The sequence below is a fragment of the Mustelus asterias genome, chromosome 8, assembly GCF_964213995.1.
Source record: "Mustelus asterias chromosome 8, sMusAst1.hap1.1, whole genome shotgun sequence".
In the NCBI taxonomy this organism is placed as follows: domain Eukaryota; kingdom Metazoa; phylum Chordata; class Chondrichthyes; order Carcharhiniformes; family Triakidae; genus Mustelus; species Mustelus asterias.
In genome coordinates, this window is record NC_135808.1 from 74,324,971 (window position 1) to 74,337,190 (window position 12,220).

Here is a 12,220-nt window from a genome sequence, read left to right on the forward strand (position 1 = left end):
TCATCAACACCCCACAGCCACGAGCACATTAGCAACTTCTGGACTGAAACGGGATGCGCTACAACAACTCACCAGATTATTTTACCAGCACCTCCGAGCTCTGCAACTTGGCCAAGAGTTTTAGCACGATCATGAGAATATCATCACCTCTGAAGAGTACTCCAAAGTTACCCATCCAGATTTGAATATACATCACCGCTCCCTTGTCACTGCTCATAACCTAATACCATTGTGGGACCATATTCACCCAGCAGGCCCGCCTTCCCCAGACAAGTAAATACTCCCAACTATCACGGCTTTTGCCAGCATTATACACATTCTAAGAATTGTTTTCTGTGAACTAGGCCCTTGAGAAATTAAGGCTATTGATTTTATTTTTGTTTCCTGAAAGCATAAGAAAAAGTAGGCCATATGGTCCCTCAAGCCTGCATCGCCATTCAGTTAGATTATGGCCAATTTTCAGCCTCAATTCCACTTTTCCCATCTGGTCCGATATCTTTGATTTCTCCACAGTCCAAAACTCAAAACCAATTTAGCTCTGAAAATGTTCAGTATCCACAGCCTTATAGTAGAAAATCCAAAGATTCACAAGCCTCATGGTAAAGAAATTTCTCAACTCAGTCCTAAATGGTTGAACCGGCTATTCCAAAACTATGTTCCTATGTTCGAGATGGGAAATGTGGAATTGAGGCTGAAAATTGGCCAGAGAGAAAAAAACCTCTCATCATCTTTCTCTTCCTGCCAATTTTCTCCCTTAACCTAATCTTTTTAGAGCATAATCTCAGTGTCTTCCAGAACCTCTCCCAAATTCTAATTACTGGGTAGGAAACTTCCAGACAATAGTGTCTTCATGCTATCAGAACTGGGGAGCATCACAACCTCGCATGGGGGGGAATCACAACCTAGAAAAGGGGGTGGGCATCACAACCTAGCCGGGGGGGGGGGAGAAATCACTCACAACTGAGCATTGGGGGGCGGGGCGGGGCGGGGCGGGGGGGGTGGGGGAAGAGGGGGAGGAATCACAACCTAGCATGGAAGGGGGGGTCACCCCCAACACAGCATTGGGGGGGGTCACTCAGAACCCAGCATGGGGGGGGGTCACTCAGAACCCAGCATGGAGGGGGGGGGGGTCACTCAGAACCCAGCATGGAGGGGGGGGGGGGTCACTCAGAACCCAGCATGGGGGGGGGGGGTCACTCAGAACCCAGCATTGGGGGGGGGGGGGCGGGGTCACTCAGAACCCAGCATGGGGGGGGGGGGGTCACTCACAACCCAGCATTGGGGGGGGGTCACTCACAACCCAGCATTGGGGGGGGGGTCACTCACAACCCAGCATTGGGGGGGGGGTCACTCACAACCCAGCATTGGGGGGGGGGGGTCACTCACAACACAGCATGGGGGGGGGGGGGGGGGTCACTCACAACACAGCATGGGGGGGGGGGTCACTCACAACCCAGCATTGGGGGGGGGGGGTCACTCACAACCCAGCATTGGGGGGCTCACTCACAACCAGCATTGGGGGGGGGGGGTCACTCACAACCAGCATGGAGGGGGGGGTCACTCACAACCCAGCATGGGGGGGAGGGGGGGTCACTCACAACCCAGCATGGGGGGGGGGGGGGGGGGGGTCACTCAACCCAGCATGGGGGGGGGGTCACTCACAACCCAGCATGGAGGGGGGGGGTCACTCACAACCCAGCATGGGAGGGGGGGGTCACTCACAACCCAGCATGGGAGGGGGGGGGTCACTCACAACCCAGCATGGGAGGGGGGGGGGTCACTCACAACCCAGCATGGGAGGGGGGGGGGGTTCACTCACAACCCAGCATGGGAGGGGGGGGGGGTCACTCACAACCCAGCATGGGAGGGGGGGGGGTCACTCACAACCCAGCATGGGAGGGGGGGGGTCACTCACAACCCAGCATGGGAGGGGGGGGGGTCACTCACAACCAAGCATGGGAGGGGGGGGGGTCACTCACAACCCAGCATTGGGGGGGGGGGGGGTCACTCACAACCCAGCAAGGGGGGGAGGGGGTCACTCACACCCAGCATGGGAGGGGGGGGGTCAGTCACAACCCAGCATATGGGGGGGGGGTCACTCACAGCCCAGCATGGGGGGGGGGTCACTCACAGCCCAGCATGGGGGGGGGGGGGGGTCACCCACAACCCAGCATGGGGGGAGGGGGGAAGGATCACAACCTTGGGGGGGGGGGGGGGGAAGGATCACAACCTTTGGGGGGGGGGGGGGGGAGGAGGATCACAACCTTTGGGGGGGGGGGGAGGAGGATCACAACCTTTGGGGGGGGGGGGGGAGGATCACAACCTTGCATGGGGGTTTGGTTGGGGGAGGTGCGGTGATCACCTCGCCTGGCACAGCACTCCCGGTGTTGTCAGAGTTAGGAAGCAGAGCCCAGCCCTGGCCAGTGTGTATCTGAGCACAGGCCTGTGCAGCTGAGCCCTGCCTAAAGTCTGGGCTGAGTGTGAAGCAGTGAGATGTGTGTCTGTGCACAGGCTGGAGGACAGGAACTGTCACTCAGCAAAGCCGCCAACTCAACCCAGGCAGCTTTCCCCAACTCAGCACACACTTTCCCAACTTGTGAGTTGGGCGGGGGGGGGGGGGGGGTGATTCTCCTGAAATGGAGCCTGAGCACAAAGTGAGGGAGGGCACCGCGGGAGACTGTGCAGAAACTTCGCTGATGTGTTAACCTCCCGCTTTCTAAAAGTGACTTTTCCGTATCTCCAGCCACAGGAAATCCCACACTTTCCAGAAGCAGCTTCTCCGGGTTCGCAGCCTCGGGCTGGCGGACACCGAGTGACTGGAAGTCGGGCACTCCGAGCGGGAGTGTCTCCCACAAGCTGCTGCCTCTGCTCGGCCACTTCCGCGTTAGTGAGCGGGGTTGGGGCAGTGGGACACTCCCCGACTCCCGGCTGCAGCCCCGGCCCGGGCAGACTCCGCAGCTCCTCCCTCGCCGCCGCTCCCTGTGCCCCTGGCCGCACTCACTCTGCCACACCACTCGCTTCAGGCTGCCCTCCGCAGTTGCCATCTTTCCTCTCCCGGGCGAGCCCTCCAATGACGCGGAGCTCCGAGCGAATCGCAAACTTCAAAGCAGGAGCTCCAGCCCTTCAGAGAATAGCAGCAAGGCAGATAAACACTGCACCCAGAGGCAGCACACAAACTGTGAACAGGCAAACTCCAAACCAGGAGCTTAATAAACTCTGAACCCAGTGTGAACAGACAAACTCCAAACTAGAAGCTTAATAAACTCCAAACCAGGAGCTTAATAAACTCTAAACCCAGTGTGAACAGGCAAACTCCGAACCAGGAGCTTAATAAACTCTGAACCCAGTGTGAACAGGCAAACTCCAAACTAGGAGCTTAATAAATTCTAAACCCACTGTGAACAGGCAAACTCCAAACTAGGAGCATAATAAACTCTGAACCCAGCGTGAACAGGCAAACTCCAAACTTTGAACCCACTGTGAACAGGCAAACTCTGAACCCAGTGTGAACAGGCAAACTCCAAACTAGGAGCTTAATAAACTCTAAACCCACTGTGAACAGGCAACTCCAAACTAGAAGCTTAATAAACTCTGAACCCAGTGTGAACAGGCAAACTCCAAACTAGGAGCATAATAAACTCTGAACCCAGTGTGAACAGGCAAACTCCAAACTTTGAACCCACTGTGAACAGGCAAACTCTGAACCCAGTGTGAACAGGCAAACTCTAAACTAGGACCTTGATAAATCATGAACCCAGTGTGAACAGGCAAACTCCAAACTAGGAGCATAATAAACTCAACCCAGCGTGAACAGGCAAACTCCAAATTAGGAGTTTAATAAACTCTGAACCCAGTGTGAACAGGCAAACTCCAAACTTTGAACCCACTGTGAACAGGCAAACTCTAAACCCAGTGCGAACAGGCAAACTCCAAACTAGGAGCTTAATAAACTCTGAACTCAGTGTGAACAGGCAAACTCCGAACTTTGAACACACTGTGAACAGGCAAACTCTGAACCCACTGTGAACAGGCAAACTCCAAACTAGGAGCTTAATAAACTCTGAACTCAGTGAACAGGCAAACTCTGAACCCGCTGTAAACAGGCAAACTCTGAACCCAGTCTGAACAGGCAAACTCCAAACTCTGAACCCAATCTGAACAGGCAAACTCCAAACCAGGAGCTTAATAAACTCTGAACCCGGTGTGAACATCCAAACTCCAAACTAGGGACGTTATTGATTCTGAACCCAAAGGCAGTTACAAACAGGCAAGCTCCAAAGTCAGACCTTTGCAGACACTGTAGCCAGTGCAAACAGCAAACCAGAACCTTAAGGGAATTACACAGAACCCATAGATGCAGTTACACATCAGAACCTTTATGGTCACTGACCCCACCGGCATTGCTGAATAATTTTGGTAGATCATTTAAAAACAAGGAAAAAGGAAATGGGAATTCAATGATACCCTCAGCTGAAGACTCAAGTATTTTACTTTGCAATTTCAGTGCCAAGTGTTCAAAGTGTAATTTCTTTATGAGCATTGTGGTAAACCACTGTTAGCTTATTACCTGTATATGTGACATGCCTGGACACATCCCTGCTGGCCCTACCCCCCCCCCCCCCCCCCCCCCCGCCGGTCCAGGTATAAGGCGACTGCTCCCCACCCCATTGCCTCAGTCTGGACCAGTTCATCGGCATGGGTGTGCTCCAAGTCTTTTGCTAATAAAAGCCTATTTGTTCTTGCATACAAACTAGTCTTTGCTCGATTGATGGTGCATCAAGCATGCTCTAGTTTAATCATGTCAGATTGGTAGAAATGATACCTGAAATATTACTTCAAAATTTTAATAGATTTTATCACCATTCTAGGACTTTATTTTCCTTCCCCTTCCCCGCCCATTTTTCCTTCCTTCCTTCCAGAAGGTCCAGTTCCATGAGCACCAGGAACCCGCTGTTAACCTTGCCCAAGTTGTTATTTTTCATATGTCAGTCTGTACAGTGAGTGCTGGTAAATTATTCACAACGGAGCAGACAGTGTCTCATCTATACCACAGATGTTATCAGGGATTCTCCTGATCGATTGGTTGTCATAACTCCTGCATGTGAAAAATCAACAGAAATCTTGGCTGTTTCCACCTAGCCTGCAGCAGTCCTCCCCATGAAATGTTCACAGCACCAAGTCAAACATGAGGTAAGGAAACCCCCTGCCAATTACTACATACTGATCCCCTCCTGCCCCCACACCCCCAGCTGGTGAATTTGTACTCTTCCATGTTAACCAAGAACTGGAAGCAGCACTGGGGGTGGCAAGGACAGAGAATGTACCCTGGATAGGGAACCTTAATATCCATCACTAAAGGTGGCTCAGCACTTACTTGGCCTCGTCCACACCAATCTACCTGTTGCAAATGCATCTGTCGATGACAGTATTGGTAGGTGGACCACTGCACAGTCCTTGTGGAGACAAAGTCCCGTCTTCACATAGAGAAAACCCTCCAACGTGTTTTGTAGCACTACCACCATGCTGTCTGGGATAGATTTCAAACCGATCTAGCAAATCAAAGCTACGCATTAATGAGGTGCTGTGGGCTATTAGCAGTAGTAGAATTGTATTCTATCTCATGGCCCAGCATTTCCCCAACTCTAGCATTATCATCAAACTGCAGGATCAACCTAGATTCAACAAAAGTGCAGGAGGGCAAGCCAGTAGCAGCACCAGGTTTCCCCAAAAATGAGGTATCAACCTGGTGAAGCTACAACACAGGACTATTTACATCCAAACAATGGAAGCAGCATGCAATGTACTAGTGGTGGGCAACCTGCCGCCCGATGGCCACATGCGGCCTGTTCTGAGTGCAGCCCAGGACACATTTTGTTGACTGTTACCCATATGCAGGGCTGTCACATTCTGCTGGTTTCTGCCCGTAGTTTTTTTCCTACTGGTATAACAGAAGTGATATGCATGTAAAACAAGGGCAAGCGAAGTGAGGTACATGCTGTTTGTACACAACATTCACTGTGAGAGCCGTGCCATCCCTTTGCTTCCAAAGTGTAAATATTTCTTTTGTTTTTACCATTTGAATTTGATGATAATTCTCTTAATTTTAAGTCAGTTAGGGTTATATTCACTGGAGTTTAGAAGAGTGAGAGGGGATCTCATAGAAACTTCTAACAGGGTTAGACAGGGTAGATTCAGAAAGAATGCTCCCAATGACGTGGGAGTCCAGAACTAGGGGTCATAGTTTGAGGATAAGGCGTAAATCTTTTAGAACTGAGGTGAGGAGAAATTTCTTCACCCAGAGAGTGGTTAATGTGTGGAATTCACTACCACTGAATGTAGTTGAGGCCAAAATGTTGTCTGATTTCAAGAAGAAAATAGATATAGCTCTTGGGCCTAAAGGGATCAAGGGATATGGGAGAAAGGGGAGATCAGGATATTAAATTCAATGATAAGCCATGATAAAATTGAACGGCGGAACAGGCTCAAAGGGCTGAATGGCTCGTTCCTGCTTCTAGTTTCTATGTTTCTATATAAATGATTAAGCATTTTCTATAATCTGTCACGAAATATTCAGCATATATTTAATCTTATTCACGGGGTCATGGTTAGTGAACAAGCCTGATTTCAATCTGAGATGAAGGAGGACCGCTCATGCAGTCCACTCACTAGCCTACGTTGCCCATCATTACAATAGACAGAACTAAGTGATCCCACAATAGATTGATCAGAACTAATCTCTGCTGTTCTGCCACATCCAGTCATGAACCATCGTGGACAATTAAACAACTAACAGGAGGAAGAGACTCCACAAATATCCCCATCCTCAATGATGGGGGAGCGCAACACATCAGTGCAAGACTGAAGCACTTGCAACCATCTTCAGCCAGAAGTGCCAAGTGCTGAGCTTCATATGGCCCCCGCATCACAGATGCCAGGCTTCAGCCAATTCAGTTCATTCACGTGATATCAAGAAATGGCTGGACACTGGATACTAAAAAGGTTATGGTACTTGACAACATTCTGGCAATAGTATTTAAGACTTGTGCTCCAGAACCAGCAGCACCCCCAGCCAAGATCTGCCAGTGCAGTTGCAATACTGGCATCTACTTGGCAATGTGGAAAATTGTCCAAGTATGTCCTGTACACAAGAAACAGGACAAATCCAACCCTGACAACTACTGCCCCATCAATTTATTCTTGATTATCAGCAAAGTGTTGGAAGGGGTCATCGACAGTGCTATCAAGCAGCACTTGCACAGCAATAACCTGCTCACTGATGCTTAGTTTGGGTTCTACCAGGGTCACTCAGCCCTTGAACACATTACAGCTTTGGTCCAAACATGGACAAAAGAGCCTCAAGAGGTGAGGTGAAGGTGACTGCCCTTGACATTATGGCAGCATTAACCAAGTGAGACATCAAGGAGCCCTAGAAAAACTGAAGTAAATAGGAATCCGGGTGACAACTTCAGCTGCTTCATCAAGAAGTGGGGATGATCGCAGATTGCGCAAAGTTCAGCACCATTCATGACTCCTCAGACACTGAAGCAGTCCATGTCCAAATACAGCAAGACCGGGACAACATTCAGGCTTGTGCAGATAAGAGGCAAGTAACATTTGCACCACACATGTGCCAGACAATGAGCATCTCCAACAAGAGAGAATATAACCATCTCCCCTTGACATTGAATGGCAATACCATCACTGAACTCCCCCATTAAAAGACCCTGGGGTTACCATTGACCAGACAAGCCATATAAATACTGTGAATACAAGAGAAGGTGAGAGGTTAGGAATCCTACAGTGAGTATCTCACCTCCAGACTCCCCAAAACCTGTCCACCATCTACAAGGCACAAATCAGTGTGTGATGGAATACTCTCCATTTACCTGGATGGGTGTAGCTCCAACAACACTCAAGAATCTGGACATCATCCAGGAAAAAGCAGTCCAGTTGATTGACACCCCATCCACCACCTTCCCTCCCTCCACCAATGACATACAGTGGCAGCCGTATGTACCATTTGCAAGGTGCACTGTAGCAACTCACCAAGGTTTCTTCAACAGCATCTTCCAAACTTGTGACTTCTTCCATCTAGACGGTCAAGGGCAGTAGGTGCATGGGAGCATCATTACCTGCAAGGTCCTCTCTGAGTCACTCAGGACTCTATTTCACTGTTCTTTCACTATTGCAGAGTTAAAACCTGGAACTCCCTTCCTAATAGCACTGGGGGTGTACCAACACCACATGTACTGCAGCAGTTCAAGAAAGTCAACTCACCACCACTTCCTTGGGCAGATAGGGATGGGCAATAAGTTTGGGCCTAGCCAGTGACACCTGCATCAAGCCATTTATAACACCCTGATCACTGACCCAAACTAAAACTATCTTCAGCACAAATTGTTTTGTTTTCCTCTCTCTAACTCAGGGTCATATTCTGTTTTGTGTCTGTGTTTTAAAGCCAAGCATATAACTGTCTAGAACATTAGGACAGAATGTCAATAACAAATCATTAAGTAGCGCTCCAGGTCAGTAAAACAATTAAAAATTATAATAAAACAGTGGGACTTATTTCTAGGGGTATAGAATTCAAGGGTCCTTGTGGCGCAGTAAATAGCATTCCTGCCTCTCAGCCAGAAGCTCTGGGTTTGAGTCCCACCCCAGGATTTGATGGCCAAGGAAGGTGTGCTCATAATGCGGTCAAACAGATTGAGTGTGTCAACCTGAGAATCCTTCCAACACATCAATGGCTGACAGTAAAAGCGAGAGAGATTCTTGGTCAGCCACACTTGATGTGTAGTGGGGCCCCTCAAGCTATAAGCACTAGTGAGAGACTAGAGACCTGTTTCAGGAATTACTAGCTATGGAAAGAGACAAAAGTCTGCCTTAGTGCACCACTAAGTGTGGAAAGAGAATTGGAATTGGAATAGGATCCAAAAGTAGTGATATTATGTTAAATTTGTACAAGGACTGTCTTCAGACCAAGCATATTATAAGCACTGAATGGAGAAAATGCAAAAAGGACTTACAAAGATGGTTCCAAAACCAAGAGATTTCAGATATCAGGAAAGATTGAGCAGACTTTCCAGAACGGAAAAGACTTCGAGGAGACCCAGTTGAGGCCTTTCAAATTGTGAATTAGAAGTTGCTGGTACAAGAAAGTTAGTAATAAATACAATGGCATAATAAGGAGAAACTTCTTCACTCAGAGAGTGGTTAGAATGTGGAACTCGGTGTTACAGGGACTTATTGAGGCAAATAGCTGAGGTGATTTCCTAAGGAAATGGGAGAAAAAAGAAAATAGATAGACTGAAAGACTGAGACAATGGCCGGAATTTTACCGGCGTGCCTGCCCCGAGAATGGCATTCTCTGTTGGCCTCGGGCGGGATTGTACAAACCTCGGGCAGACGTGCCAGTAAAATTCCGCCCAAAGCAGATAGAACAGAAGGTGACGCATGTGGATTGTAAACACTGGAACAGACTATTTGTAGTGAATAGCTTGTTTCTGTGCTACACATTCTACATAATTCTAAGTCAGAATGTTGTAGAAATGAAATAATATTTTCCCTTTGTTTTAAATCAAATATATTGTTATTATTCTGCGTAATGTCAAAAATGTGATATAAAGTGGGGTGCAAATAAAGTGTCATTTTTATCCATCCAAAAATATTTATTTTAAAGTCGAAATAGGTGTCCCATTAAACACATTCAGAAGCACTAAACGTAGCATTTTGCAAATGATTAGTTCAACACATCAGAAAGCTATTATTATTTGCAACCTAGTGAGTACCACTGAAACTTTAATTTGTGAATTGGAGGACTCGTTATACCACAATTACGCCACTGGACATACTCAACAAAGTGCGCCTTTGTGGCCTCTGCTTCCTTCATCTCCTTGATGTCTTCCAACACTACAGCCCATATTACCCTAAACACTCTGTTTCTTTGACCTTTTATACATCCTCTTCCTTTAACTATGAATGGTGTCCATCCCTACATTCATACAGATCTCACTCCCTGAAATTCCCACCCTAAACATCTCTCCCTGAAATTCCCCCCCTAGTCTCCCCCTCTCCCTCTGTGCCTTTACAATCTCAAAAACACTCCTCTTTAACAAAGCTTTTCATTATCACTCCTAGACTCACACCCCTGTCAAACCTTGGGATTAAAGGTTCTGCATTAATGCAACTTGTTGTTTGTTCACCCCAGGGAAGAGAAAAGCAAATTAAATAATAAAGTGCAGCCTTCCTTTTCCAAAATAAATGGAAAGAAATGTGAATTCTTGAAGATTTGTAAGTAATGTTTATTCAAAAAGTTTATTTATTTATTAGTCACAAGTAAGGCTTACATTAACACTGCAATGAAGTTACTGTGAAATTCCCCTCGTTGCCACAATCCGGCGCCTGTTCGGATCAAAGACATGCTAACCAGCATGTCTTTCAGAACATGGGAGGAAACCGGAGCACCCGGAGGAAACCCACACAGACATAGGGAGAACATGCAAACTCCACACAGACAGTGACCCAAACCGGGGAATCAAACCCGGGTGCCTGGCGCTGTGAGGCAGCAGTGCTAACCACTGTGCCACTGTGAATAGTTTTTAAAAGAGTTTAGTAATTAGATATGGTCAGACTTTTTGCAAATTCAATATCCCTGAGTCACTTCCCTTCTTTTGTCACAGATTAACATTAAATTACATTTTTTTCTTTTCTAAGGGTTATCATCCACTCTGATCTTTCTAAAAATTAGACTCCCATCGCCATCACAATAAAAGCAAAAGCATTTCCAAGTGATGCATTTATCAATGACTTGATGCCAAAATCCTTGTTGTGCACCTGCATCCTAAAAGGACCCTAAGTCTGTTTTAATAAAGGTTAATATATTAAACCCTGCCCTGGGGCTATTTTTTATTCAATTGAATGAGGAACAATAAGAGGAAGTATGAAAGTAAAGACTTCTTACGAATTGTGAAAGAAACTCTTCAGGGACCAATAGATATTTTTGAAAAAGAAGCTATTCAGTGGAAGTAGGTTACTACAATGTAATAGAAATGTTATCCGTATAATTATGCTTTTTCAGAGGCTGAAACTAGCAACCATTTCTACATAGAAAAATTGGAACAGGAGGAGGCCATTCAGTGCTGTTCTGGAGGATTTTCACAATAACTTCATTGAGGTGTTAATATAAGACTACTTGTGACACTAATAAATAAAATTTAAACTACCATTGTATTTAATCATAATTGAACAGTACCTCGACTCCATTTAGTGCCTTATTTTAATAGCCCTTAATGCTGTTATCTAGTAAAAATTATGTCAGTCTTGAAAATTACAATTTATTCAGCTTTGTAAGAAAGTTCCAGATTTCCACCGCGCTTTGTGTGAAAAAATGCATCTGATCACCCCTTTGAATCCCTTTCCTCTTTCAGTCCTCTGGGCTTAAAGAAATATAAACCAAATTTATAAGACCATCAGAAATAGGAGCAGGAATAGATCATATGGCTGCTTGAGCCTACTCTACCATTCAAATAGACCATGGCAGAACTTCCCATTTATTTATTGATTTATTCATTCAGTCAGTCATGCCATCTGTCCACATGATTTTAATTCTTTAAACCTTGGTAAAAATCTGCAGTTTACTCCACCAGAGGTGATATATTCTTCCTAAGGTTCAGTGCCCAAAAATGAATGCATTGTTCTGGATGAGATCTATCCGAAGTTCCATAGAACAAAAACATTACTTATTCACTTTTCTATTCCAACTCCCTTAAGATAAAAGCCACCATTCCATCAGCATTTTTGATTGTTTTAGTACTCTGGATTTTAGTGATTTCTGTCCCTTTTGCTCCTCCGTGATGCCTAAGAAAATATTCTGAATTGTCTTGTTTGGCTCCAAAGTGGATGACCTCACACTTCCCCACATTGAACTCGATCTGAACTCTGTCTGCCACAGTTACGTTGCCTCACTTAGTCGGTCTCTATTTGTGAAATATTTAGCCATCCTTTTAATTCATACATTTTAATTTATTTGTCTTATCAGTTATGTAATTTGTGTGAGAACAGTTGGGAAAGCAGTGGAATTGCTCAGATGCAACTCCTTTAATGTAAATATCTTGTAAGAACTCACCACACAAAATAAACTTTGCTGGTGCTACATTAGGTTTCATTGTCCTTCCAGTGTTTTCTTTGGTAAAGCTCAACTGAACTAAGCTGTAAAGTGTGA

The 12,220-nt window shown here is 46.4% G+C and overlaps 1 protein-coding gene across 1 annotated transcript in view; it reads right to left on the minus strand.

The window, feature by feature from the left end:
* Positions 1-3,166, minus strand: part of stxbp3 (syntaxin binding protein 3) — a 51,763-nt gene extending 48,597 nt beyond the window's left edge. The window contains exon 1 of the mRNA XM_078218202.1: positions 3,002-3,166. Coding sequence (XP_078074328.1) covers positions 3,002-3,044 — 43 coding nt within the window. The 5' untranslated portion in view covers positions 3,045-3,166. The remainder of the gene's footprint in view (positions 1-3,001) is intronic.
* Positions 3,167-12,220: the final 9,054 nt, after the last annotated feature.